General features: G+C 54.1%; 1 protein-coding gene across 6 annotated transcripts in view; it reads left to right on the forward strand.

Moving 5' to 3' along the window:
- Window positions 1-2395: 2395 nt before the first annotated feature.
- The window catches only part of ITPR3 (inositol 1,4,5-trisphosphate receptor type 3), a 69219-nt gene continuing 44473 nt past the window's right edge, over window positions 2396-27141 (forward strand). For 4 of the 6 annotated variants that reach the window (XM_038553756.1, XM_038553758.1, XM_038553759.1 and 1 more), the window contains exons 1-2: window positions 13176-13312; window positions 17971-18041. In XM_038553756.1, the coding sequence (XP_038409684.1) occupies window positions 13191-13312; window positions 17971-18041 (193 nt within the window). In that variant the 5' untranslated portion in view covers window positions 13176-13190. Of the gene's footprint in view, window positions 2552-13175; window positions 13313-17970; window positions 18042-27141 lie in introns of those variants that run through there. The other 2 variants (XM_038553760.1, XM_038553762.1) reach the window with 1 other exon arrangement.

Here is a 27141-nt window from a genome sequence, read left to right on the forward strand (position 1 = left end):
AAATACCTGGAAGTGGTGTGTGTGGCAGGAGGCTGGCAGTGGCCTCCCTTCTCAGTTGGATGAGAGTTGTGCTCTCTCCCTCTTTCCCCGAGTCCTCCTGGTTGGTGGAGGGACAGAGGTTCAGAGTACTCCCAGGCTGGGTACGGAGGGAGAAACAGTGGCATGTGCTTTTGTGGGGAGGTAGACCTGAGCTCCACTGCCTGGCTGGGAGGCCTTAGCTAAGTTATGGAACCATCCATCTGAATCTCAGGAGCGGAGAACATGGATTCCTGGATGTGGCGGGCGCAAGGGAGGCACATGTCCTGAGTGTGGCCACCAAGAGGGTGCTTCCAGCACATCCCTCTTCATCCTTGCTGGGTGGGGAGGGGAAAAAGCAGGCCAGGGTTCAGCTCCATCAGAGGCTGGTGCTCAGCAGAGGCCCCGCACACAGTAGGCCCTCAATAAACATTTATGAAATGAATGCATAGGTTTACCTCCTATCAGTGGAGGCCTGACTCCTGGGAGCCAGAGAGGCTGTTCCAGCAGGGCTCCAGGCATGGACAGTGCCCGTCCAGTGCAGTATGGAGTTCTAGAGAGAGTATGGGGCTGCCAGTCAGGGGCCGGGCTTCTGGCTCGGGCTACCAGGAATATACCGTGTGACCTTGAGGTTTGGTGCTCTTTCTCTGGGCTTTTGTCATTTCTTTTTGGCAGAGAAATCTGGATGAGGTTTTTTTTAACTGCAGTTAAATGTGAGGTACATTAAAAAAAGCAATTAAATGGGTCACAATCAGTATTGTAAAATGAAACAAAATACAGAAATAGAACAGAAAATATCAGAGTGCATCAAAGGTCATCAGGGTAAGTATTGTTTTGTGAAACTATTGTTTCAATTATATATAGATAGCTGTGTGGACTGTGGATGTAAAACGTATTTATTACTGTGGGTCTTGGTAACAAACCGTCAAACATCGAGCTCAGCAATCCCGCAGGTGCCCCCCCCACCGCCCCCACATTCTAGGGGTCTCTGTGGAAAAGCCACACAGCCAGAACTCTTCTCTTCATTCCCCCGGGGTCAGCAGCTGTCTCTTTACTCTTCACTGCCTCCATCCCTCCCTGGGTCTCTCTTCTTCCTGCTTCCATCCAGTCCCCTCCTCCCTTTCTCCCAGGGACAACCCCCCCACCCCACCCTCTTCCCAGGAAGTCCGGGTGGGGGTTTCAGAAGAGAGTTAAATGGGGATGGCAGTGGACACTCGATTCCAGGAGTTAAGATAAAATGATTAAGAAGCAAACACCCAAGCACTCGGGAACAGAACAGAAAGTAGGCGAGCTGGAGACGTGGGTTTGAGGGCTGGACTCCGTGAACCAGAGCTCGGTGGCGACACCGCAGCGGGTCACTCCCAGAGGCCCGGTACCGGCCTTGTCGTTGTTGGCACTCGGTGCGCTATTAACCAGCGAAGGTAGCTTTCTCTTTTGTCACCTCCCCACCCCCCTTTAAAAAGAAAGATAGAAGGAGCCAAGAGTTTGGAGCCAACTCCTGGAGAGGGAGCGGCTGAACTGATTCGGAAGTTGGATCTCTTTGTACACAGGAATGCGGAGAGAAAAAAACAAAACCCACCCCATTGCTTCATTTCCCCTCTAAGCCCAAGCGCCTTCTATTGTGCAATGAAAAGGCTTTTCACGTTGAGAAAAATGAATCCCGATTTGCGCTGCGAAGGAACGAGCGCGTCTCTGGGTGCGAGACGGCTCTCAGCTGGGGCGCTCCCGGGTGCTCCGCGCGCTGCTCCAGGTAGAGCCTGCGGGGGCGCTGGACCCCCTTCCGCGCGCGCCCGCCCCGGCTCGCTGCGACCCGAGGGCCGAGGGCAGGGCCGCCTGGGGAACCCCGAGGGCGCGGAGCCCCCCACCACGGCCGGGCCTCCCGGGGATGGCGGTTCCGCGAGTCTGTTTGGGAACTCGTTGGAGCTGGAACTCCGAAACGGGAAGCCCGCCAGAGCCCCAGGACTCCTTGGAGCGGCGCGGGGCCGGCGGCTCGTTCGCGCCCGGGAGGCCCGGCCCCGGACGAGCGAGGGGCGCAGGGCGCAGGGCGCAGGGAGGCGGGCAGGCGCACATGGGTGCCCGCGGGCCGGCGGCGGCGGGGTGCGGGGGGGCGGGGTGTGGCTTCCCCGCCTCCCGGGCGGGATTTGCATGTGTGTGTGGCGGCCCCAGACTTCCTGCTCCTTCTACGCTGCAGGTACGCGCGGGCCGGGCTGGGCGGGCGCTCCGAGACGCGGGCACCTCCTCGCCCGGACGCCCCCGGCGGCTCCCGGGCCGCGCCGCGCCGCCTTCCGCTCCGGTGGCCGCTAGTCTGCCCCGGCCGCGCCGAGCGCCCCGCTCGCGGGTGGGGGCGCGCCCCTCCGGCCTCCGCGGTCACCGGCGTCCTCTGCACCCAGCCTGGCCCCGCGCCCCAGAGCGCCCCCACCGCCCCGGGGCCCCGGCGGGCTGCAGCCATGAGCGAGATGTCCAGCTTTCTTCACATCGGGGACATCGTCTCCCTGTACGCCGAGGGCTCCGTCAATGGCTTCATCAGCACTTTGGGGTGAGTGAGCCGAGTCCGAGGGGGCGCGGGCCGGGAGGGGGCCCGGGTGCCATTTGCGTGCGTCTGCCGCCGCCCCCGGACGGAAGACCTGGAAGTCCCCAACTTCAAGGAGCGAGGTAACGGCTCGCCTCTCTTTTGGAGAAAGGAAGTGAAATGTTCGCCCAGGTAGAAGTCGGAGCCCTCCGCGGGAGTTGTTGGGCGGGGGCGCCCCCTCCGCGAAGCCTGCACCCCTGCAGACACCCCGCTCGCCTGTCTCGGAGCCCGGGGAGAGGCCACTTCCTCTGCAGGTGGTCCCGGGCGGGGCAGGTGGGTGGCTGGGGCCTGAGTTGGGGAAAGGCATCCGGGCCTGGACGTGACTGGCTCTGGGGGTGGGGCGGAGCTGTGGGGGAAGGCAGGCTCAGCCTGGAGCCCGGAGTCCTCTAGTGACGGTCCACTCGCACCTTTTCCCTCCGGCTCTCTCCTGCCCTGCCCGCTTTCGTCGGAGCGTCTTCTCCGCGCCCCCCTTCCAGGAGTCCCAGGTTCTGGCCGCCCCCGCCCCCCCCTCGCCCCGCGCCCCGCCTCTCCCTGTTAATTTCCTGCGCGGCTCTCCTGGCGCCCCGGGGTCCCCGGTCCCAGGATCTCCCGGGCACTTTACAAACATTAATTAATTCTGGACGTCACCCCCCGGGGTCTGGATAGCAGGGAATCTCTTCAGATCCCTGGAGAGGTCTAGGCCCGGAGCGGGGCATAGGGCAGGAAAGGAATTAGGCAGAACGAATAGGTTTATTTTCAAAGGAGCAGTTGGGTGAGTCGCTGGAGGTGGGGGTAGCGTGGTTTCTCCGCCTCTCCAGCCAGGCTTCTGGGCAGGGCCTGCTGTCTCTGTCCCATTTTCATTTCGGGGACTTGTGCTAAATTGTCTCATCCTCCCCACCGCACCCAGCTGTCCTTTAGGATAGACCCATCCTCCTCTGCTCCCCCTACTCTTCAGACCCCAGCCAGCCACAAGGTCCCTCCTCCCTGGAGCCTTTGGAGGACAGCCCTGGAACCCTCCCTCACCCCAGGCCTGGCTCCCCCTAGCCTGGGAAGTGGGAGTCACCTGGCTCTCTTGGTGTCTCCCAGGGTTGTTGGGAGTTTGGCTCTAGTCCCATTGGAAAGGGGAATCCAACAGGCCTTTGGGGATTGGAGGACTAGCTCGGCCAGCAGGGGATTCTCACTGGGAATTTCAGTATACCTGCCCTCCTTGTCCTGCCACCCTTTTCACGTTTCTTTCCCCTCCCCACTGAGTCGTGGATTCCCTAGCCACAGGGCCTCTCCCCGCACTGGATCGGACAGATGTTGCTCATTTCCCCAGAGGATGGGGCTGGAACCACACGTGGGCAGCATCTGGACAGGCCTCCCCAGAGCACTTGTCCAGGGGGTCCTGACTGCTCCTCTGGCCAGGGCTGTGCTTGCAGCGAGCCTGCACACAGTAGGCACACAGTAAACACCTCTGACAACGCTGGGGGAAGGACAAGTGTGGGGGAAATGCGGGCAGATGGTGGAAGCCCCCCTCCTACTGCCTGAACAGCACTGGGGGCTTTTGGGAAATGATCATCTTCTCCGTTGCTCAGTGCCTGGGTCAGGGCTGGCACAAAGTGGGTGGATTTTTTGTTTTTGTTTACTAATTTATTTATTTGACAGCACAGAGGGAGCACAAGCCAGGGGTTGGGGGGCGGAGGCGGCAAGCAGAGGGAGACGGAGAAGCCGATTCCCCATGGAGCAGGGAGCCAATGCAGGCTTGATCTCACAATCCCAGGACCTTGAAAACATGATCTGAGTAGACACTTAACCACTGAGCCACCCAGGCAGCCCAGAGTAGGCAGTTTTTAAGTACTTGTGAGATCTGTCAGAGTCAGGGAAAGCATCCCATTCCACCCTCCACACAAGTCTCATCCCCCCACAAGACATTCTGTTGCCTCCCAACATAGCTTCCTCCTGCCTCTGCTCTTTCTGCTGCACTCCCTTCCTCCCCACTTCCTCCGGGCAGGACCTGGTGACCTCTGATGGCACTTCTACTCCAGGGTGCCTGTTCCCTGTGCAAACATCTCCAACATCTCCATTTGCACCGATGGATGCCCACCTCCCAGCTTGGTGCTCTCACACCCTAACTGCATTTTTTCCCCCTAACTTAATTTTCTATTTTGTGTTTCCTACCTCCCCTTTCATAGACTCTGCAGCCCTAGGTGACACTACTCTGATTCCTGGAACCTACCCCAGGCTCTAGGTCTCTTTACCTTTGCACCTGTGCTGCCCCCGCCCTTCGGCCAGCCTCCACCTGGGTAAATCTGACCCACCCTCTAAGACCTAGTGCAAAGTGACCTCTTTTGAGTGATTCAGCTCCTCCTCCCACAACCTGGGAGAATTAACCCTTCTTCCTTTGTGCTTTGCGTGGCTTTGCATAGACTCCTCTCCGGTATTGTGTTTCACAATTAGTTGGAGGGTTCTCTGTAGGGCCATCTAATGCTGGGCATTTTGCCGGGATTAACTAATTAATTACACCATTCATCCGCTCAGCGTGTCCACAGGCCCCGTACTGGCCACTGAGACTCTGAGGGAGCAGTGGGTCCCACCCCCTTGGAACTTAGAGTCCGTGAGAGAATGGTCTCTAAACCCTGCTAAGTCCTCACTTCTGAAAGTGTAGTCCTCGGTCCAGCAGCCTCACCTAGATGCTAGCTAGAAATACAGCACCGCAGACCTCTGCCCGTCCCGCAAAATCTGTGTGCTGGACCTCGTGGCATTTGGTGCCTTCAAGTGTGAGCTGCTTTGCTCTACCTCAAACTCTTTCTGCTCTATCCTCACCGGAATCTATCTTTCTTTCTCCTTCCTTCCTCCCCCCACCCTTTTTTTTTTCCCCCACCCTTTTTTAAAAAAGATTTTATTTATTCATTCATGAGAGAGAGAGAGAGAGAGGGAGGCAGAGACAGATGGAGAAGCAGGCTCCATGCAAGGAGCCTGATGTGGGACTGGATCCTGTGTCTCCAGGATCATGCCCTGGGCGGAAGGCAGGCGCTAAACCGCTGAGCCACCCAGGGATCCCTCCCTCCCTCCCTCCTTCCCTCCCTCCCTCCCTTTCTCTCTATCTCTCTCTCTTTCTTTTCTTCTTTCTTCTTTCTTGAGAGCCAGAGCAGAGTATGAGCAAGCGGAGGGACATGGCAGAGGGAGAACCAGGCTCGATTCACGGCTGGATCCCCAGGACCCTGAGATCATGACCTGAGCCAAAGGCAGCCATGTAACTGACTGAGCCACCCAGGCACCCCTCATTAGAATCTTTCTGCTCCTGTCTTCAACTCTGGTCCCCTTTGAAGCCTTCACCCTGGCTCTTGATGCCCATGTCTGTGAACCCTGAAGGCTGATTTGACTGAGTTCCCAGGCTAGCCTAACACTTGATGTCTGAGAAGTGCCCAGTAAAGGCTGGACAAAATGAATTTGTTGAAGACAGGGGCGGTCTTGGTGGGCAGAGGGGCTGGTCAGCTGGGAGGTGGGAAGGGGGGCCTTGGTGGAGGAGGGAGTCTTGGGCAGCCTTCAGATTCTGGCCAGACTCTATGGGGTGAAGTAGAGGAGGTCAATTAGAGCTGCCTGAATAATTAGAGCTCCTGGTGCAGATTGTACATTAACTCTGGGTTGGGAGGATGGGAGGGGTCTGGGCCGTAGATCCTGGAGCAGGTCAAGACCTCAGCAGGGAAGGGAAAGCAGGCCCACGCCTGTTCTTGGCAGGATTGTGTGGCCAGGGCCACTGCCTCACAACTCACCCTGGGTGAGTGAGGCCAGGGCTGGAGTGACTGAAAAGGAGCAGTGAAAGGTAGAGAATTTATGATTGTTCCTGGCCAGCAGATGTGAGGAACTGGTCCTGAGTGTGCAGGGTGGGCCGCTCAGAGTCTGACATCCAGTTTCTTGAAGATCCCTCTGGGTGACCAGAGGGGTGGGCCCCCACCCACAGGGAATCAGTTGGGGAGGGTAGGTGAGCTGGGTCTTGAGGCTGAGCTCCTGACATTTGTCAAAGTGCCTTGGAGCACCATCTGGGGGGGGGGTCTCAGGGCCTCTGAACCTGCGTCACCCAGGGCTGGGTGATCACAGGGAGTAGGGTCCAAAGGGGCCTCCCCTTGGGCTTCCCTGTCCACCTTCCAGCCTGATTCACTTCCCCAGGAGGGTGGACACTGGAGGTCAGCACCCTGAAAACACAGAGGTAAATGTGGAAGAAGGCCCAGTTCCCCAGGGTCAGGACCCTTGGGTTGGCAGCCCCAGGGGCCCAGCTTTCCTGGCTTGTCACTAACTCGCTGGGTGACTTTGGCAGGGCACTGCCTTCTCAGAGTGTGTTTCTGTCAGTCTGGATAGCCTCTAAAGGTGCTCTGTTTGCACCCGAGAATCCCCCTGGGTTCTTTAAAAAACATTTCAGCTTCTGAGTCCCATGTCAGACCAATTGTATCAATATTTCTAGGGCTGGGATCTGACAGTTGTTGTTGTTGTTGTTGTTGTTTTAAACTCCCCAGGGATTTTACCTGGGTGGGGATCCCTGATCTAAGGGCCCTCTTCAGCTGATAGGCTGTGAGGAAGCCTACCTGTTGGATCCACCTGCCCCTTGCTCCAGAGAGCCCATCTCTTAGCCCTCTTCAGACTTCAGTAAGTCATTCAACAAACATTAACTGAGCACCTACTTTGTGCCAGACACTGTTCTAGGCACTGGGGAATCAATAGTACCCAAGATAATTCCAGCCTGTCTTAGTCTATACCCTGGGAGAACTGGGTGAGGAGGTCTGGAAGGGCCCTTTCAACCTTAAATCTCTGAGACACATGTAATCCCAGGGGGGAGGGCACTGCCCCTCTCATGCAGACTGCATTTCTGGGGCAACTTTCAGACCTGCCCTTGGCTCTCCTTTAATCGTGATTTCCCTGGAGATACTGGAAGTCCCCCTGTCCTGTGCCCCAGGGCAGGGTCTTGGCCTCAGCTAGGCTGATTCATGTAACTTATTTTTTAAAAATACATATTTTGGGGGGTACCTGGGTAGTTGAATTGGTTGAGCATCCTACTCTTGATTTCAGCTCAGGTCTTAATCTTAGGGTCCTGAGTTCAAGCCCCATGTTGGGCTCTATGCTTGGCATGGAGCCTACTTAAAACACAAAAACAAAAACACACACTTAAAAGAAATATGTTTTCTTTTTTGTTCAAGAATAATGTATGTCCCATGGAAAAACTGGAAAAACTCAAATAAAAAATTATGTGTGATACTACTGTGACTTACATGAACATTCTGTATGTGGATCTTTTAGTCTTCTTTTTTTTTTTAACTTTCGATCTACACAAACGTTTACAAAACGATGTCAAACTGCACAGGTAGATTCGTATTCTGTCATTTTGGGAGGATACATTAAGCTGTATTTTCTAATGCCGACAGGCCATTGTTATGGCTGCACAGCATCGCACGGTATGATTTATCCTAATTAATTCAAGCAACTCTAGTCTTAGGCGTTCAGGTTGTTTCTAAATTTTTGCACTATAAACAATCTGCACAGAACATCCTAGTCCATACATGCCCGAACACTTGTCCAGTTATCCTCTCGGGCTAAATTCCCAGCAGTGGAATTCTGAGATCAAAAGGAAGGCCCATCTTTCTCTCATAGGCTCTAACTCTGTCTATGTGGTGGTAGAGGTGCTGCAAAGGTGGCCCTGTGCCCCAGGGGGGTTCTGACTCCACTTCATGGCCTAAATTTGAGAGTGTGGTACTAGGAGGTATGGGGAGAAAGATCAGCCTCCGCCCTTGAAGTTGGATGTGGTGGCTGTGATGGAGAGGGGTGAAGTGAGGAGAGGAGCTTGTGTGGGGTTTGCTCGAGGACAGAATAGGCCCCGGGGTTCGGCCGTGGGACGCCAGGGACCCAGGCTGCATCCAATTCCCTGGCCCTAAAGAATCTTGCTGTAGCCACTTTTCACACTCTGCCCTGCCCCACATTCCTGACCCTACATCCCCTTCCCTTCCCAGTGGGGTTGTGGGGTGGGTGGGGCAGTGGCTTGGGTTGGGGGTGGGGTGATGTGCTGGATTTTAAGGTGAGGCCACACCAGCCTTCTGCTCACAGCTCAGGGGGCGGTTTCTGAGTTTTGATTGCTTCTGAGACTGGGTCCGGAGTCTCTGTAGTCGACTCCAGGCCTGTTGTCCATGCTCCCCCCACCCCCATGTGGAGATAGGGGCTCCGCCCTAGAAGTGGGGGCTGTGAGAGAGGAGGAGAGGAGGTCTGGGAGAGGGGAGTAGGGCAGAGCCCAGATCTCAAATAAGTTTCATCATTGGCCTCTGAGTGTGAGCTCTGAGCTGCCCTGAGTGTGTCACATTGGTCACGCTGGCACTGGTACCCAGCATTTGCCCCCGACAGTCACAGTTCCCTGCAGTGAAGACCCCTGGGGTAGAAAGGCTAAAGGACTTGCCCCAGGTCACATAGCACGGGTCTGTAGAGAGGAGGCCGCAGGGTCTTTCACACCAGTGACTGTGGGCCACAGAGATGAGTCTACGTCTGGACAACTCAGCGAGCCCAGGGTGTGGGTGGGGGCTGGGGCTGGGTAGGGACACTTTGCAGAGGGGTTTCCACTTGGGGAGATAGGCAGGGAGGGAATCTGCAGGGAGCAGAGTACAATGATCCCGGTGGTGTGTAAATATGGGCATTTGGGGGTTGGCAGGTGGGTAGAGCCAGAAGAGGCAGTGAACATAAATCTCAGGCTCCCCCCCTCCACCGGGGGGTGGGGGTGGGCAGCTGCAGGTGTTGGTGCAGACACCTGTGTGTATTTGGTTCACAAATCCCTCCCATTACTCAGCCAGCCAGCTAGCACCCCCTTCCTCCAGCCTGCAGGAGTGCTGTCCTCTCAGGCCGTGAGTCTAGAAATGGGTGACCAGAGTGATTTAGGTCATGGGAGGCAGAATCAAGTCTGCATCTCCGAGATGCTGCTGCTGCTGGTAGTGGGTAGACTTTATTGAGCTCTTATGCGGTGGCTCTGGCCTTTACCTGTCACTTTGGCCCCTCACCACTGGCCTGAGGCATACATATAATTCAAGACACTCAAATGCCCACTACTTAGACTTAATAATTGTCCACATTTTGCCATATATGATGAATCCATTTTTTTTGCCCAAGTATTTTATGGTAAATTACATAATTGCGTGTTTTCACCTCTAAATACTTCATTACACAGCTGCAAGAAATAAGGATATGTTCCTGTGTGACCATAGTACTGGCATCACACCCTTTAATAATTTATCCGATGCCCAGCCTGAACTCAGATGTGCCCCATTGTCCTAGTGTGTCTTTGACCACTGGTTTCTTTAGTTCAGGATCCAGTCAAGGTCCACGCATTATTGGGGCAGCCTGGGTGGCTCAGCGGTTTAGCAACGCCTTCAGCCCAGGGCCTGATCCTGGAGACACGGGATCGAGTCCCATGTCAGGCTCCCTGCGTGGAGCCTGCTTTTCCCTCTGTCTGTGTCTCCGACTGTGTCTCTGCCTCTTGCGAGCTCTCTCTCTCTCTGTGTGTGTGTGTGTGTGTCTCATGAATAAATAAATAAAATCTTTATTAAAAAAAAAAAGTCCATGTGTTACATTTGATTCTTAGGCCCCCACCTCTTGTTACATTTGATTCTTAGGCCCCCACCTCTTTCTTTGCCATGATGATCCTGAGTTCCTGACAAGACAGGGCTGGTTATGCCATAGACTGTCTCACTCTCTGGATCTGTCAGGGCTGTTTTTGCTGCCCTGTTTCCCAGAGAGCTCTGTGGCAGTCCAGAGCGGGGTGGCGGGGCCTTGGGGCCTGCCTGGCTGAGCCCTGAGGCTTCAGTTACTTTGGCGAGCAGGACAGGCTGAGTCCAGAGAGCAGGAGAAAGGCCTGGTCCTGGCAAGCCCAGTGGATGAGGTGAGTGCCGGCCAGGGGCATGGCTCCTGCTTGCACCTCCTCTGTCCCTTTTCAGCTTCCCCTCATGTCTCTCTAGTTCCCTGTCCCTCTTCTTAGCCTAAGAGGCATATCTTCCTGTGTCCCCAGCAGCACTGTTGAGACCCCAGCCCTTGCCAGAGCCCACCAGTCCTGAGAGCCAGAAACCCAGGCCTGTGGGTAGAAGGTTTGTACATTTAGCCTTGTACATTTAGCCAGGGATCTTTCTTTCTCTTGGGCCAAATTTGTCATTTTTGCCACCTCCATGCATCACTGGAGAGATTCTCGGGGTTCCCTGAGCATGTGGCTTACCTGTCCTTTCTAGATGTAAGCTCTCTGAAGAGAAAGCCTACCTGCCTGCCTATTGGTCCAGAGTCTATCTCTCAGCCTTCGTCGGACTTCATGAAGTCATTCAACAAACATTTATTGATCCATGCTCATTTAAGTTCCATATACTGGCCCCTCTGGCGGCACATGGTGGATCCTTGGTACAGAAAGATAGGGAGAGGTTAAGTAAATGGATGTTTTTGCAGGAATGCAGAAATGAATTTCTTTTCTCTGATGAGCCAGGGATCCCAGCCAGTGAACCTAGGTTCCTCTCCCAACCTTCTTCCCCACCCCCATCTAGTGGGTGTGACTTTGGGTATTTGGAGAAAGGGACTCCAAGGCCTGTGTCTACCACAAGCCAATCCTAGTAGTCTAACAGTGGCTTCATTGGGAGTGGCCTTCCTTGAGTCTGGCCTAGATTTGTGGGGCAGTGGCCAGTGTCCTGGGCTGGAGTCAGAGATCTGGGGTCTGGAACTGGCTATTCCTTTGACTTGTTGTGTGACCTGGTCAGTTTCCCCTCTGTGCCTCAGTTTCCAAGCTAGATTGGGGGGGGGGGCTGTCTAGAGTCTCTGATTCCCTGTCCTGTGGCTGCTCTGAGGGTGGCCATGCTGGTGGGTGCAGGCTTTGATTCAGACTCGTCTGATCGTCACTTGCTCCACCTCTAGCTCAATTCTTCCTTCTTACCTAATCTTTCCAGACAGCATTGACCCGCCTCACTGCCTTTCCTGTGGCTCCCACCTGGATCTCAAAGTGCAGCCAGGGCAAAATGGGGCCACTCAGGTCACTGGATGCATCTACCTTCCTCTTTTCCCCCCAAACAAGCTCTTGGGGTGCAGACCCCATGGGCATTTCAAGGACGGCACCCTCCTCCACAACTTTGTAGTGCAGACTTGTCAACCATCTCCTTTCAAAGGGTTCAGGGCAGGGCCCCCTGGGTGGCTCAGTGGTTGAATACCTGCCTTCAGCCCAGGGCATGATCCCGGGATCCTGGAATTGAGTCCCGCATCGGGCTCCCTGCCTGGAGCCTGCTTCTCCCTCTGCCTGTGTCTCTGCCTCTCTCTCTCTCTGTCTCTCATGAATAAATAAATAAAATCTTTAAACAAAAAAACCCCCAAACAACAAAGGGTCCAGGGCAGCCCTGAACACAGGCCTCCTGTCAGGCCCTCCCCACTTACCCTCATCCCACTGCCCACTTTGCTGATGGCCTCTTGGGCCCTGTGTAGTCCAGGCTCAAACTGGCTTTGTGCCTCCCAGTGGGTAGAAGGCTCCTAGCAGGCTCTGTCCTCAAAGCTCCCTAGTGTCCTCTGGACAGGCCCTGAGGTGGGTAGATGCAGGGGTCTAGGACATAGTGGCCCCTGTCCTCAGGGCAATCAGCATGGTGGTTATGAGCTTCTTGACTCCACCTCGCCCGTAATGGCTTCGTTGTAAGGTTTTGTTGAATGCATGGAGATCTAGCTTGTACATGTGCCATCAACTGACCAGAGCGGGGTGAGTGCCGGCCAGGGGCATGGGGTGGTGGGTGGGGCTGGGGATGGTGGTGTGGTGTTGAGTTTTACTCAGTGAACCTCACACTAAACTGTGGTGAGAATAGAATTAGGTATTGGATATAAAAACAGCTTATAAATTAAAACAGGTTCAGCACATTGGAAGGTTGGATTTTCTACTGTGGTCGAGGCTGGGGTGCCACCTGCTTTTAGATGAGGGGCGGTGTCGTGGTAGGACCAGGCGGGGAACTCTGCAGGAGCCTAGGCACGGCCTTGAAGACGGCAGGACTTGGCAGGACTCGGACAGGGCTCTGGTGTGCGAACGCCTGGACGTGGGACGATGAGATCAGCGGGCGGCGGGGGGTGGGAGCGGGCCTTTGCCGGGACCTTGGGCGGAGACCGGGGCTCTCGGGAGGGCTGGGGAGGGTGAGGCGCCGCCGCCGCTTTCGCCGGAGAGCTCGGCTCTGGTCACCGCGCCAGGTGCGGACCGAGGCCGGGCACCTGTGACCCGGGTCCGGCCAGTTTAATAAATACAGATGCCCCGGTGAGGGAGAGTGGGGGGTGCGGCCCTGGCCGTGGGTGCCGCCGGCGCGGGGTGCGGGGGGAGAGTTCGGGAACGCGGCCGCGGCGCTCGTCACCCTCCCGCCCCCGCGCACTTGCAGTCGAGACAGGCGGGGCGAGGCGGGGCGAGGCGGGGCGACGCTGCGCGTGGGGCGGCGGGTTTCGCTGGGGCGCGGGCAGAGAGCACCCAGCGGACCCCGCCCGGCCCCCCAGCGCGCTCCCTTCCGAGGCGCTGCGCCCGCGGAACTCGGCCTCCCCCCGCCCGGTCTCCCCGCAGCCCGTCGGATAGGCGCGGCCTGCTCTCCCCTCGCCGGCGCCCGGGCTCCCACGGGGCTGCCTCGGCCCGGCCCGGCCCATGAGAACACACAGGAATGGAGGGAGGCTTTCGCGGGGCGCTTGGGGACATTTGGGACTCCACACATCCTGCCGATGGCTTCTCTGCTTGCCGGCCACGTGGGGAGCTGCCCTAGGCACCAGGTGGGAAATAAAGCGATGAGTAGGGCAAGGGGCCGCGGTCAGACGCTCCTGGGGACGGGGAGGGGACGGGGTCGGGGTGAAGCCCAGCGTCCCCAGGCCGCATGGACTGTGCACTACCCCCACCGCACATGGAGGCCGCAGGCTGTGCAACGTTAGAACCAGGAGGAACCCCTGAAGTCCCCATCTACTGCCCTTGTTTTCCTGATACCTTCGGGGAACACCCCTGCCTCTTGTATCCTCCCACTTTGCTTCTTTCCTCTGGTCCCTCCTACACAAGGTCCCTCAGCTGCGGCGGGTCCAGGATGGTTTCCTTCCTGACCTTGTTTGAAGTCCTCCTGAGGCCATGTCCCCCTCCTGATCAATCCCTGCCTTCCCCTATGTGGTTTCAGCTCACGCTCCCAAAATATACCATGCTTTGTAGACCTCAGTGCACTGCGAGGGGCTGCGTGGAGCCCTGCCAGAGTGGGAGGGGACAAACGGACAGCCCCGGATCGCGGGGTAGATTTGTGCCAGGGGGGTTAGGAAAAGCATGCCAGGCATCTGAATTTTCGTGTGTTTTTCCTGCACGTGTGGCCCAGACGAGGAGTTTCCAGGGCTGCTGTGGAGGGGTCAGGGTGAGGATGGATTTCTCCTCGGTCAGAGAAGCTCTGAGGAGGTGGACTCCCCAAGGCTTGAGCGCTGGACAAGATAGGGGCTGTTACGGGCTACCCCAGCCTGCCCTCAACCACACTCACTTCCATGATGCCCTGTGGCTGTCCAGCACCCTTGGCAGTGCCAGGTCCTAGGCCAGGGCCTCCTCCCCTCCCCCATCCAAACATAGCCATTCGGGTTCCCTCCCTTCAGGGCTTTGCTAAGAGACAAGCAGCTAATCTGATTCACTAATGTCTTACAGGAAACTCTATGAATTATTCAAGGCTCTGTATAGCTCCTGCCTCTTCTTTCGCACCTTCTCTGATTGGCCAAGCTCTGACCTGTTCTTTCCCTGAATTTGGACAAAATCCACAGCTGGTACCACCAGTTGGCACTAATACATATTCTTCATAACATTAACTCTTCTGAGAATGTGACTTGTCTTCCCAAGGAGATTTTTAAACTCCTCGAGTCAGGGACCCACCTTACCTTTTGCTTCTCAAATACTTTCCTCAGCAGCTAGTCAAATGAATTAATTCATTCCATGTATGCCCTCTCTGTGCCAGGCAGTGGTCTAGATTCTGGGGATACAGCAGGAAGCAAAACAGACACATCCCTGTCCTCATGGATCTTCCATCCCAAGTGTAGGGGGGTTGTAACCAAAATAGATAAGTAAAATATACAACAGGTCAGGTGATGAGAAATATTATGGGCATAGTGAGGCGGCGGCGAAGAATGAGGAGTGTGAGAAAGAGCAGTTCTGAGTTTTAAAACAGATAGGGAAGGCAGCCCGGTGGCTCAGCGGTTTAGTGCCGCCTTCAGCCCAGGACCTGATCCTGGAGACCTGGGATCAAGTCCCACGTCGGGCTCCCTGCATGGAGCCTGCTTCTCCCTCTCCCTGTGTCTCTGCCTCTCTCTCTCTCTCTCTCTGTGTGTCTCTCATGAATTAAAAACAAACAAACAAACAAAACAAAACAACAACAACAAAAACAGATAGGGAGATGGGTGCCTGGGTGGCTCAGCGGTTTAGCGTCTGCCTTCCACTCAGGTTGTGATCCCAAGGTCCCGGGATCGAGTCCTATATCGGGCTCCCTGCAGGGAGTCTGCTTTTCCCTCTGTCTGTGTCTTTGCCTCTCTGTGTGCCTCTCATGAATAAATAAATAAAATCCTAAAAAAAAAATGAAAATGAAATGGTTAGGAAGGGAGGGTGTTCAGGGGAATGGCCATTTGAGTGGGGATCTGAAGGAGGTGAGGGAGGGAGCCAGAAGGGTGTCTGAGGGCAGACAAAAGAACTAGTGCCGAATCTCCTGGAAGGTTTGAGGAACCTAGGGGAGGGTTGTGGGCTGGAGTGAAGTGGGCAGGGGGTAGAGGGAGGGGATGAGGTCAGAGAGGTGAGGGCTGGGTCATGTAGGTTCAGGCCATTGTGAATTCTTGGCTTTTACTCAGATAGGTAGTTCTGGAGGGTTGTGAGCAGAGGATGTTCTTGATTTGACTCACCTTTTAACGTAAAGGTGTGAGGCGTGTGTGTGTGTGCTGTGTGGAGAACAGGTCTTAGGGAGATGAGGGGGGCACATCAGGAGGTCAGTGAGGAGGCAGTTACTCACATCCAGGTGATAGCTGGTGGGGGCTTGGGTCAGGTGGTGGTGGCAAAGATGAAAAGTGGTCAGACTCCACACAGATCTGGAAGATAGAACCTGCAGGGTTTCCTCACATATTGGGTGTGAGAGGTGAATGGAAGAGGAGCCAAAGATTGGCTCAAGGTTTTTTGGCCCCAGCAGTGAGAAGGATGGATTGCCACCAACTGAGATTGGGAGGACTTTAAGAGGAGCCCATTTAGGTGGCAGACGAGGAGCTCAGTTTTGAACCTGTTGAGTCTGAGATCCCCGTGGTCAGCCAAGCAGAGGTGTTAGATGTAGGATCTGGCCTTTGTGGGGGAGATGGATATGGGAGTCATTGATGAGTGTCTGAGTGGTCCTTTGAACCTGTGAGTGTGGCTGAGATGTGCAAGGAAGGATATGCGAGCAGATAGCAGAGGGAAGAGGGCCAAGCTCTGAGCCAGTGCTGCGGGCCAGAGAGAGGGAAGGAGACCAAAGGGTCCTCCTCACAGAGCAAGCTGCCTCTCTGCTCCCCATCATTGTGAGGTCCTGCACAACATCTGCTCTGACGCTTCTCAGCCGGCTTCAAAACCAATCCTTCTGCTTGCTGGCTGTGTGTCCCTGGCCAGATTGTTTACCTCTCTGTACTCTGGCTTCCCTGCTCACCAAATGGAAATAATAACAAAGTGGATTTAGAAAATTAAATAATGATATATGAAAATATTAGAAACAAAATCCTGCTTGCTTTCATTATTCTTATTGATGACATAAGTGCTGTTGATGCCAAAGAGAAAAACAGGGTCCTGTCCTCAAGAAGCCCATAGTGTAGACATGGCAACTAGTTGCAGTAGGAAGAGACATGGCAACAGGAGAGGCCAGGACCGGGGCGCCTGGGTGGCTCAGTGGTTGAGCGTCTGCCTTCAGCTCAGGTCATGATCCCGGGGTCCTGGGATCGAGTCCCGCATCGGGCTCCCAACAGGGAGCCTGCTTCTCCCTCTGCCTGTGTCTCTGCCTCTCTCTGTGTCTCTCATGAATAAGTGAATAAAATCTTTAAAAAAAGAGAGGGGGGGGGCAGGACCAGGTGCTTCGGGAACATGGAGGAAGGAGGCCCAGTGGGAAGGAGGGCACTGGCACTGGCCAAGGAAGGTTTCACAGAGTAGAGGGAGGGTCTGAGTGTGGAAGAATTAAGTGAGGTCTGCTAGGCCTGGGTCTTGGTGGGAAGCCAGGATGGGTTGGGCATGAACGGCATTGTAGGCTGCCACTGCAGAGGTGGTCACCTCTGTAGAGATGAGAGCTCCAGGGACCTTGGGATCAACTGGAGATTTAGCATGGTTGGAGCAAGAAGTTGTGAGGCTAGCTAGGGAATGGATAGAGGTCAGACCACAAAAGACCTTGTTAGCCAACCCAAGGAGGGGAGGAGAAGGAGGTTTTGGAATCAGCTCTTTGACTTCAGGCAAATTATCTCACCTTCAAAGTCAGTTTCCTCTTCTGTTAAATGGTGTTAATGACTAGACCCTGGGAGGAAGTTGGTGAGAATTCATAGGGAACAGTTGTGAAGTGCTGAAATAGACCTGGCCTCTGAAATGGTGGATTGTTATCATCACTGTATCCTAGAGGCTGGGATGGCATTGAAGACTTTTAAATGCAGGAATGGAAGGAAGGGTAGATGGGTGGGTGAGTGAGTGGGTGGATGGATGGATTGGTGGCTGGCTGGATAGATAGATGGGTGGGTGGGTAGATGTCCTCCAGAGATTCAGGATTAAGCCCAGTTGCAGTTTAAGGGGGGAGGGGATTTGGGGCCCTAGGGTAGGCCTATAGGGAGGGAATGGAATGCAGCCTGACTGAGGTTGAGAAAGTGCAAGGTTCATTGTCCTGTCTTGGAGACCAAAGGACTGTCCCCCTAGTTTGAGGTCTCATAAACTTCTGTTTGTCTATCTCTAGTGTCTCTCTGCCTCTGTATCCTACTTATTTTTCTGATTCTATTGATCTTTTCTGTTCTCTTTCTCTGTCTCTCCCTTCTGATCTGTCTGACTTCATCTCCGTCTCTCTTAGCACCTTTCCCTCTCCTTCCTCCATTACCCACTGCCCTTAGGTCGGGGCGGCAGGGTCTCAGGGCTTTCACGGGAGTTGCATCTACAGCATGTGGCAGCCCAGGCTGGAGGAGACCCCCCTCACAAGACAGCTCTAGCTCTGTCAGGCAGAGGGGGTGGCCTGGGTGTGTCTCTGTGCTTTTCCTGGGGTCCCCCAGCCCCAGCCCCCAAAGACCTTGCCTTCTAACCTCCGTGCCAGGAAAGGGAAAGCCTTGATGCGTTGAGGGGGGAGCGTGACAGTGATGGAGAGGGATTTTTTGGAGGCTTCCCTGGTGCCCTGGCATCCCCTGCCCTGGGGAGATGGCGTCTTCCCTCCCACTGACCGAGCTGCCTTGTCCCTCAGGTTGGTGGATGACCGCTGTGTGGTGGAGCCGGCCGCGGGGGACCTGGACAACCCCCCTAAGAAGTTCCGAGGTGAGACTCCCGTCCCCATACCAGCCTCCCCTCCGAGGCTGTAGGTCCTGGACCTGGGACGAGCCCGTTCAACCCCAGCCAGCGCTCCCACGGCCCGGCAGCCCTCATGCTGCTCTCTGTGGAAGCCCCCCATGGTTGTCTGGGGCCGCCCCCAACTTCTCAAGGGCATACCCACTTCTGGCAGAGGGCCGTCCTCCCCCAAACCCCCCATCAGCCACAAGGCCACCTTTGTCTGCCTGACTGGGCATTTTCTTAGCTGGCAGGGGTGTGGGAGAATTTCCTCAGGCTTCAGGAGGCCCAGGGTGAGAGCTCTTCCTGGGGGCTTCTGGTCTCCTCATCTGCCTGGCGAGGTTGTTGGGCCCTTCTCCTGCCCCCTGCTGTGTCCCCAGCCCCATGTGGATGACGCCAGCCCTGGGGGAACTCATGGATCCCGGGCAGGGCCCTGCTGCCTGACACTGGGCAGGGGCCTCCGTGTCCTCCGTGGTCAGTGGGCTCCTCAGCCGCCCCGCAGGCCCAAGGGCGCTGAGAGAATTAAATGATATCCTGCTGTCACCGTGCCCAGCCGGGGTGAGGTATTGTTGTGATTGCCTATGAGGCTGAGACAGACAATCAGACGGATCCTGGGCGTGGTGGGCAGGGTGGGAGCAAGCAGGGACATGCCGGGCTGCTGCCACCTTGCCTGCCCACGTGGCTGCTCCTCTGGGGAGAGATTAGCTGGGATTGTCCTCCAGGGGGATGCTGGGAGGGAAGCGGGGTTTAAGATAATCCTGTGGCATCCTTGGCCGTCTGTCTGCTGGGGCCTTGCCCATCCACCGGAGGGTGGAGGAGAGGGAGGGGGACCTTCCTCGCCCGCAGGGGGGCCCTGTACCTGCTGTTCTGCTTCTGCTTTTCTCCCAGGCCTCTGAGTGGGGCTGTGTGGGGGTCTCAGGTCAGGCTGTGCCCAGGTGTGTGGGAACCGCCTCTGGCACTGGACGTGCCTCACCACTGAACACGCCTCGGCCCTGCGCCATCTGGCCCCGCTGCCCCTCTCACCTCCTCCCCTACCCCTTGCCCTGCCTCATTCCCTCCAGCCACACTGCCTCCCTGCTGTTTTCATGTATCTACCTCTGCACCTTTATACTCGTTCCCTCCGCCTGGAAGGTTCTTGCTCCAAATACTCACCTGGCTTGCACGGCAGTCTCCTGTCCTCAGTGGGCCCGTCCCTGATCACCTCATATAAAATTGCACCCCTGTCTCTCTTCCCTGCTTTCCCTCTCTTCACGGCATGAGTCTGACACACTCCGCGTATTTTAGTTATTTGTTTTCCATCCGTGGAGCTAGAATGTCAGCTCCACCAGGGCAGGTATTCTGGTTGTTTTGTTCACTGTTTCAGTGGGTGGTACACATCTGAGGAATAAATGCAGGCAGCAGCCCCTCCTCAGGCTTCCTCCCACCCCTGCCACCTCTCTCAGGCCTGGCTGCTCTAGTTCCCACTGCTGTGATGACCCGTCCGGAATCTCTCAGCTGAACCCAGCCTTGAAGGCACTGGGCCCGGGCTTTGGGGATTTCAGGGTGCTCGTGCGGGGTGCCCTGCTTGGAGGCACAGCTCTGACCATGCCTGCTTCTGGGTCCTGATGATTGAGACGGGGCCTGTGTCTCTCCTGGAGGCAGAAGTAGTAGAGCTTTGGGGATGCCTGCGTGGCTCAGAGGTTGAGCATCTGCCCTCAGCTCAGGGTATGATCCCAGGGTCTGGAGATCGAGTCCTGTATCAGGCTTCTCGCACACAGCCTGCTACAGGCTTCTCCCTCTGCCTGTGTCTCTGCTTCTCTCTCTCTCTCTGTCTCATGAATAAATAAATAAAGTCTTAAAAAAAAAAAAGTAGGAGAGCTTTGAAGCCACTGACAGAGGGGCAGATTTCCACTCTAGTTGGGGGATTTAGGTAAATTCTTGGGAAGAAGTTAGTAAGGGTGAGGGTCCCTAGGGTGGGCTGTGCCAGGGCAGAGAGGGGCCTGGGACTGGAAAGGGAAGGTGTGTGCATGTGTCAAGGTGTATGTAGCCAGCCGTGTGGTGTGACAGTGGTGACAGGGAGGTGGGTGTGACAGAGAAAGATTTGCCCTAGAGTTCCAGTGGACAGAGTTTGGGGCCAATTTCTGACACAAAAAAGCCGCTCAGCAGAACAAATACTCTTTTGACTTCTCATCCTCCTCTCCCATTGGTCCTTCCTAGTCTCTTCTTTCTCTTCCTCTCCATCATCCCAAAGCCTGTGAGTGGGGCCCTCCCCAAGGTCGGGGTGGGGGGAGAGGGAAATGCCCCATGGTCCCTGTGGCCTCACCGTGCCCAGCCAGCTCAGAGAGGTGGGAGAGAGGACTCAGCCTCCAGCCTCCTCCCTGCCCTCTCTGCCCCAGGTGTCCTGAAGCAGAGGCCCATCTGAACTCCCTGTGGCCCTATTTGGACCTGAGAAAAACTGATTTTCTGAGACAGAACCCAGGCTCTGTGCAGCCCAGTGGCTGGTGTGTACAGTTGAAGTGTTAGAACTTGGGACAAGAGACATGGCCTCCAACGTGTTCATTTTGACTGAAGCCCGAAGGAGAGAAAAGCAGAGCTTGGCCTCACGCCTGGGAGTCCTGGTTCTCATTGTTCTGCATCTCTCCCTAAATACCCTGGACTGGAAGGAGGTCCTGGCAGAGCCATGGGGACCATGGCAGGTGTGTTGGAAGTTGGCTAGATGTTGTTAGAGATGGCTGTGTCCTGAGGCCCCGTAAGTACTGTCCTGCCATCCTGGGCTGGACCCCGCCATTGCGAGGAACTCTGGTTTCACCCTTTCTCCTGCTACAGCTTGGTTGTCCTCCCATGCTGACCCTGGAGGCCCCCAGGCTGAGTGGGCAAAGCCCAGTGAAGCTCCCAGCCTGCCTCCATCAGCCCCTGATTGGCTTCTTGGTTGTGGTTTCAGCTCTAACCATCATCTGAGGCCATTCCAAGCCCTCACATGTTCTGGGAATTCTTTCCAGAGTCTGCAGGCTGTGGGGAGGCCCAGGCTACTGGTGCTCCAATGTGTAGGGCACCTCACTCCAGCCCACCATCCCTGACCTTTGCTTTGCTGTAGGAGTCTTGGGGAGATGGCTGCTCTGAGTTGTGTGCTGCTGACTGGGTCCAGAGCCTGGGCATGTTCCCTCCCATGTGGGGGCATGGGGAGGGGTAGCTCTCGCCTCCCAGTCTACCTTAGGGAGGCTCAGAGCCCATACACCAAGCTACAGGGACCCCAGGAATGTATGTAGGGGCCACTTACCCCCTGAGACCGTTGCAGTGGGGAGTTGGTGTTGGGGAGGAGGCTGATGAACCGGCCTTCCTGTGTTTATATGGCTGGGTGCCCCCCAACTCCCCCAAGCTGTGCTTCTGCTCTACATGTCCTGCCTTCCAAGCCCAGTTTATTGTTTTTTTATTATATATATGGGGGGGCTGGGGGAGCGCAGCTAGGAGGAGGAGCTGAGGGGAAGGGAGAGGGAAACAGTCTCCAGCAGACTCCACCCTGAGCGCAGAGCCTGATGCGGGGCTCCATCCACATCCGTGAGCCCTGACAAGGGTTGGACTCAATCGACCGACTTACCTAGGTACCCCAGACCTTGTCATTTTTTTTTTTAAGATTTTATTTATTCATTCATAGAGACAGAGAGAGAGAGAGAGAGAGAGAGAGGCAGAGACACAGGCAGAGGGAGAAGCAGGCTCCACGCAGGGAGCCCGATGTGGGACTCGATCCAGGGTCTCCAGGATCAAGCCCTGGGCTGCAGGCAGCGCTAAACCGCTGCGCCACCGGGGCTGCCCAGACCTTGTCATTTTTATTTTTTATTTATTTTATTTATTTTTTTAAATGACCCTTTAAAAAAATTTATTTATTATTTATGATAGTCACACACACACAGAGAGAGGCAGAGACACAGGCAGAGGGAGAAGCAGGCTCCATGCACCGGGAGCCCGACATGGGATTTGATCGTGGGTCTCCAGGATCGCGCCCTGGGCCAAAGGCAGGCGCCAAACCGCTGCGCCACCCAGGGATCCCGACCTTGTCATTTTTAAAGCATCTTATGCCTGTCGCTGAGGCCCTCGGTCCTCTCCCTGACCCCTCTTCCCTCCCTCCCTCTCCAGAGGCAAATACTCATCAGAAATTGATGTGTATCAGGGCGCCTGGAGGGCTCAGTCAGGTCGGTGTCTGCCTTTGGCTCAGGTCATGATCCTGGGGTCCCGGGATGGGGCCCCATGTTGGGCTCCTTGCTCAGGGGGGACTCTGCTTCTCCCTCACCCTCTGCCCCTCCCCCCATCCCCTGCTCATGCTTTCTCTCAAGTAAATGAGTAAAATCTTAAAAAAAAAAAAAAAAAGAAATTGTTGTGTATCATTCCAGAGCCTGATTTTATACTTTCGCTATTAATACATAGGGCTATTATAACTAACACAGAGTATTTCCCATTTTTATAACCCTGTATATTAAATTTTTTCTGCACATTTTTCATTCTGCACTTTAAAAAAATATTTTCTTTATTTGACATGAAGAGAGAGAGAGAGCACAAGCAGGGGAAGTGGCAGGCAGAGGGAAAGGGAGAAGCAGACCCCTCCCCCACTACTGAGTGGAGATCCAGATGTGGGACTCGATCCCAGGACTCTAAGATCATGACCTGAGCCAAAGGCAGACGCTCAATTGACTGAGCCACCCAGGCGTCCCTATTCCGCATTGTTTTTGAGATTTCTCCATGTTGATGCATGTGGCTCTAGTTCATCTGGTTAATTGCTGTGTAATATTCCACTGGGTGAATAAACTGCAAGCCATTTATCCTTTCTCCTGTGGATGGACATTTAGCTCATCTCCAGCTGTTGGCAGCTGGCAGCCATGCTGCAGTGAGCATTCCCATACATGTCTCCTTGGGCCCGTGTGCCCGAGAGTTTCTTGGGTGTGTTCCGAGGTAGGGGGAGCCCTGGTGTGAGGAGGCCCTTTTGAGCCTTCCTCTGGGGCTGTGTGTGCTCATCCCCCTACAGATTGTGGGCACGCCCCCCCCCCCACTCCCACCAGCGATCTTGCCACACCTGGTTCTGTCCCACTTAAATTTCTTCCAGCCTGCTGGGTGTGAAATGGCATCTCACTGTGGTTTTAATTTGCATTCCTCTGATGACTAGTGAAATGGAGCATCTTTTCATGTTTATTGGCCACTTAAAATTCTGTACTTACCTGCCCACCCTCTCCCGCACCCCCAGTTTATAAAAGTAATGCAAACACTTTCCAGGGGCAACCATATAGAAAAACAGACTTAGTAATTTATTCATATGGTTAAAACATCAAAACTTTGTACAAAGAAGTATAGAGGGTCTGCTCCCACCTGCGTGGTCTCCTCACTTCCCTCCTCTACCATGATCCCTGCCAGTGACCACTTTCCTGAGTTACTTATGCTTCTTCCAGGTTTCTTCAAATATAAACATATATTCAGGATCCCACCCCCTACTTTTCTTACACAAAGGTAGGATTCTGTATACGCCATTCTTTTTTGTTGTTGTTCTTTATAAAGCTTACTATGGATCCTACTGGAGACCTTTTCATATTAGCATATAGAGATTTCTCTGTTTTTTCCTTCATTTAAACACTCATTTTTGTTCTGTATCCCAGACAACTGTGTGAAAATAGTGTTTCTACGACTTGCCTGGTTTGAAACATTTAGAAAATATTTATTTTAAAATTGTGGTAAAGATCCATAACAAAACGTTTCCATCCTTGGACACCTGGGTAGCTCAGTGATTGAGCATCTGCCTCTGGCTCAGGTCGTGATCTTGGGGTCCTGGGATCGAGTCCTGGATCAGGCTCCCCACAGAGAGCCTGCTTCTCCCTCTGCCTATGTCTCTGCCTCTCTCTGTGTCTCTCATGAATAAATAAATTTAAAAAGAAAAAGTTTCCCATCTTTAACCATTTTTAGGTGTATGGTTCAGTGGCATTAAGCACATTCTCACTGTTTTACAGCCACCACCACCATCCAGGAACTTTTGTCTTCCTATAAAACTGAATCTCTAAACTGTTAAATAATTACCACCGCATCCCTCCTCCTTAGCCACCATGCTACTTTCCATCTCTATCAATTTGACTATTTCAGTACCCCCATGAGTGGAATCATCCAATATTTGTCCTTTGGTGACTGGGTTCTTTTGCTTAGTATGACAGCCTCAAGGTTTACTCACGTGTAGTGTGTGTCAGAATTTCTGACCTCTCTCTCTCTTTTGCAGCTGCAGAGCATTCCATTATGTGGCTCTGTTGGAATGTATTTAGCCAGTCCCCTTTGATGGGCACCTGGGCTCTTCCTAATCTCCATCTTCTCCAATAGTGCTGTGGGTGAAGACCCTTGTCTTTTGTCATGTTGTACAAACGGAGGTGCGCTCTTGGAAGGTGGACCAGCAGTGAGATGGCTGAGTCGAGGGGCAGGGGCAGCTGGAATCAGTGTCGTAGGAGAAGGCAGCCCCTTCCAACTCTCCATTGTTCCTTCTGTTCCCTCCCAGATCTCTCAGTGTTTTAGCTCATTCCAGGAGAATTTAGCTCCCTTGGCCACTCCTCCACTTCCTCTGCCCCATCCTCCCTAGGCAGCCTGGTGGCGATTCCCCATTGTCACCTCCAGGAACCCAGGGATCATCAGTTCCACCTTCATTTCTCTGCAGCCAGCAACCCCGGATGCTGCCCCACACCCCCTCCCTCTGCTATCAGGTGCACTTTCAGTTTTACATAGAGACTGAACAACCTTGCCTTTCTCTTCTGTAACCACAATGAAGTCTTCCGTGTTTTGTTCAATAGGTCGAGTCTCTAACTGTCGAAAATAATTAGAAGCAGATGTTTACATGATTTACACTGAGCTTATATGTGACTATGACTGTAGAACTTTATTCCCTGTGCTCTGTTCTCATCTCGAGTCCTCAGCACTGGTACTTTTGAATCGTATCGGAGCAGCAGAACTATTTGGGGTCAGGGGTGCCTTTACTAATGCATACCCCTCAGGCTCATGAATCTATGCAGGACCTGGGAGTTTGTATTTTTTTTTTAAGATTTAATTAATTTATTTCATTTTACTTATTTTATTTTTAAGATTTTATTTATTTACTCATGAGAGACACAGGCAGAGGGAGGAGCAGGCTCCATGCAGGGAGCCTGATGTGGGACTCCATCCCGGCACTTTGGGATCATGCCTAAGCTGAAGGCCACCCAGATGTCCCTAATTAATTTATTTTAAAGAGAGCATGAACTAGGGGAGGGTTAGGGGGAGAGGGAGAGAGAGAATCTCAAGTAGACTCCATGCTGAGTGCAGAGCTCGACCCAGGACTCGATCTCATGACCTGGGATTATGAACTGAGCTGAAACCAAGAGTCAGATACTCACCTGACTGAGCCACCCAGGTGCCCCAGGAGTTTGTTTTCTAAAGCTTCCCCACTGGCAGTAGCTTTTGGAGTATTACAAACTTGAGTTTAAGGGAAGGTCACTCGACTTCATTTACTATGTGAATATCCTCTTGTCTGCAGCCTCACAGGCCCTGTGCCCCCTCAACTGCAAGTTCATGTCCCCCAACACACACAGTCCTTACTGTTGGAGTCCTCCCTGGACCCAGACTTTTCTCTTGGCCTTCGATGCTGCTGCTCCGGTGTGAGCCCAGTCTCCTGGCCACCCTCCCATCTTTCTTCTTCTCTGCCTTTCTGCCCTGTGGTTTGGTGAGAAGAAAGGTTCCAGCCCCTTCTGGGGTCCTGGCAGGGCTGCCTTTGGGCCGAAAGCACCGTGAAAGCATGGAGGTGTGTGTAGAGATGGGCCACAGACGTTTTAGGGGACTCAAGTCATTCGTTCATCCAACAAGCATTTCCTGACAGGTATTATGGGCAAGGCTCTAAGGGAGATCTGTGTGTGAGAGAAAGAGACAGGTTAGACAAGTGCTAGGGAGTCTGTTTCCAAGACAGGAGAGTCGGGAGTAGGGAGGGCTCATTTCTGGCTTCCTTCCCACTCCCAGGATGCTCCTGGGCGGGGTGTTTCATTCAAACTCAGGCTCTGACCCTTTAGTGGCCGTGTGAGGTCCCTCTAATGGGGCTCCACCATCCTTTAAAGACCTGCATAGAATAGAATTCGAGTGCATCACCATAGGAGGGGTCGTTCATATTTCATTAATTCTTCCTTCAGCTCCTTCCTTCCTGTTAAATATGTTCAAGGAGTTTTAAATGTGGTTATTGAAGCTTTCTTATTTCTAGAGATTCCATGGCGTTCTTTTTCAGCCTTTGATGTTACTTATGTTACTTTTTATAGTTTCCTCCTCTCTGCAGGGATCTTCAAAGTTTTGTGGATTTAAGCAGAGTAGGCTATCTGTTCTGCAGATGTTGTCTGTGCCTGAAGTCTCTTCGCGTCTGTTTCTACTCTCTGTTTGGTGGGTTGGTTCTCTCTCATGACAGCTAGTTCCTGAGAGTTCCTGGTTAGCTTTGACTGCACACTGGAGTGCAGTCAGTGTTTGAAAAAATTGGTGTGACTGGTTGTGGACTAGGAGGAAGGTACCTTTCTCCAGAGAGGACGGGTGTGTGTGTATCCTATTACGAGACTCCTGGCGCTCCACTTGTCCAAGACTGCCTGAAGCTGGGCTCAGGTTTGGGGTTTCTGTAGCATCCAGGAGATTCTAGCAAGGCTCTGGTTTCTAGAAGGAGCTGTTCTGCCTCGGGTTCAGCCTTCACTTGGGGGTGTAGCCCAGCGCAGTTCCAGCTTATTGAACGGAGGGTATCCTCTTAGATTCTCACCTTCTGTGGGCCTGGGTTTGGATTTCTGCACCACCACCCTCCATCACCTGATGAAGCCATCCAAATAAAAGCCTATTTCTGGAATCAGTGAATATCCTCAGGGTGAAAGTAGCTTGGGTGTTTCTATATCTTTCTGACTTCCCTTTGATCCTCTGCTTGGGCCCAATAATTCTTCACTATTTTGTCAGTTCTTTAAGAAGTCTTAAAATAATATCCATTTGAAAAATCCAGTTGTGTTAGTTGCTTTCTGGTTGGATTGATCCAAAAGATATCATAACCACGGTTTTTAGCCCTGTCAGAGCCTGCCCCCCTTACCAGGGACAGATGCTCCTGCCATGTTGTTTC

The sequence above is a fragment of the Canis lupus genome, chromosome 12 (assembly GCF_011100685.1).
Source record: "Canis lupus familiaris isolate Mischka breed German Shepherd chromosome 12, alternate assembly UU_Cfam_GSD_1.0, whole genome shotgun sequence".
Taxonomy (NCBI): Eukaryota; Metazoa; Chordata; class Mammalia; order Carnivora; family Canidae; genus Canis; species Canis lupus.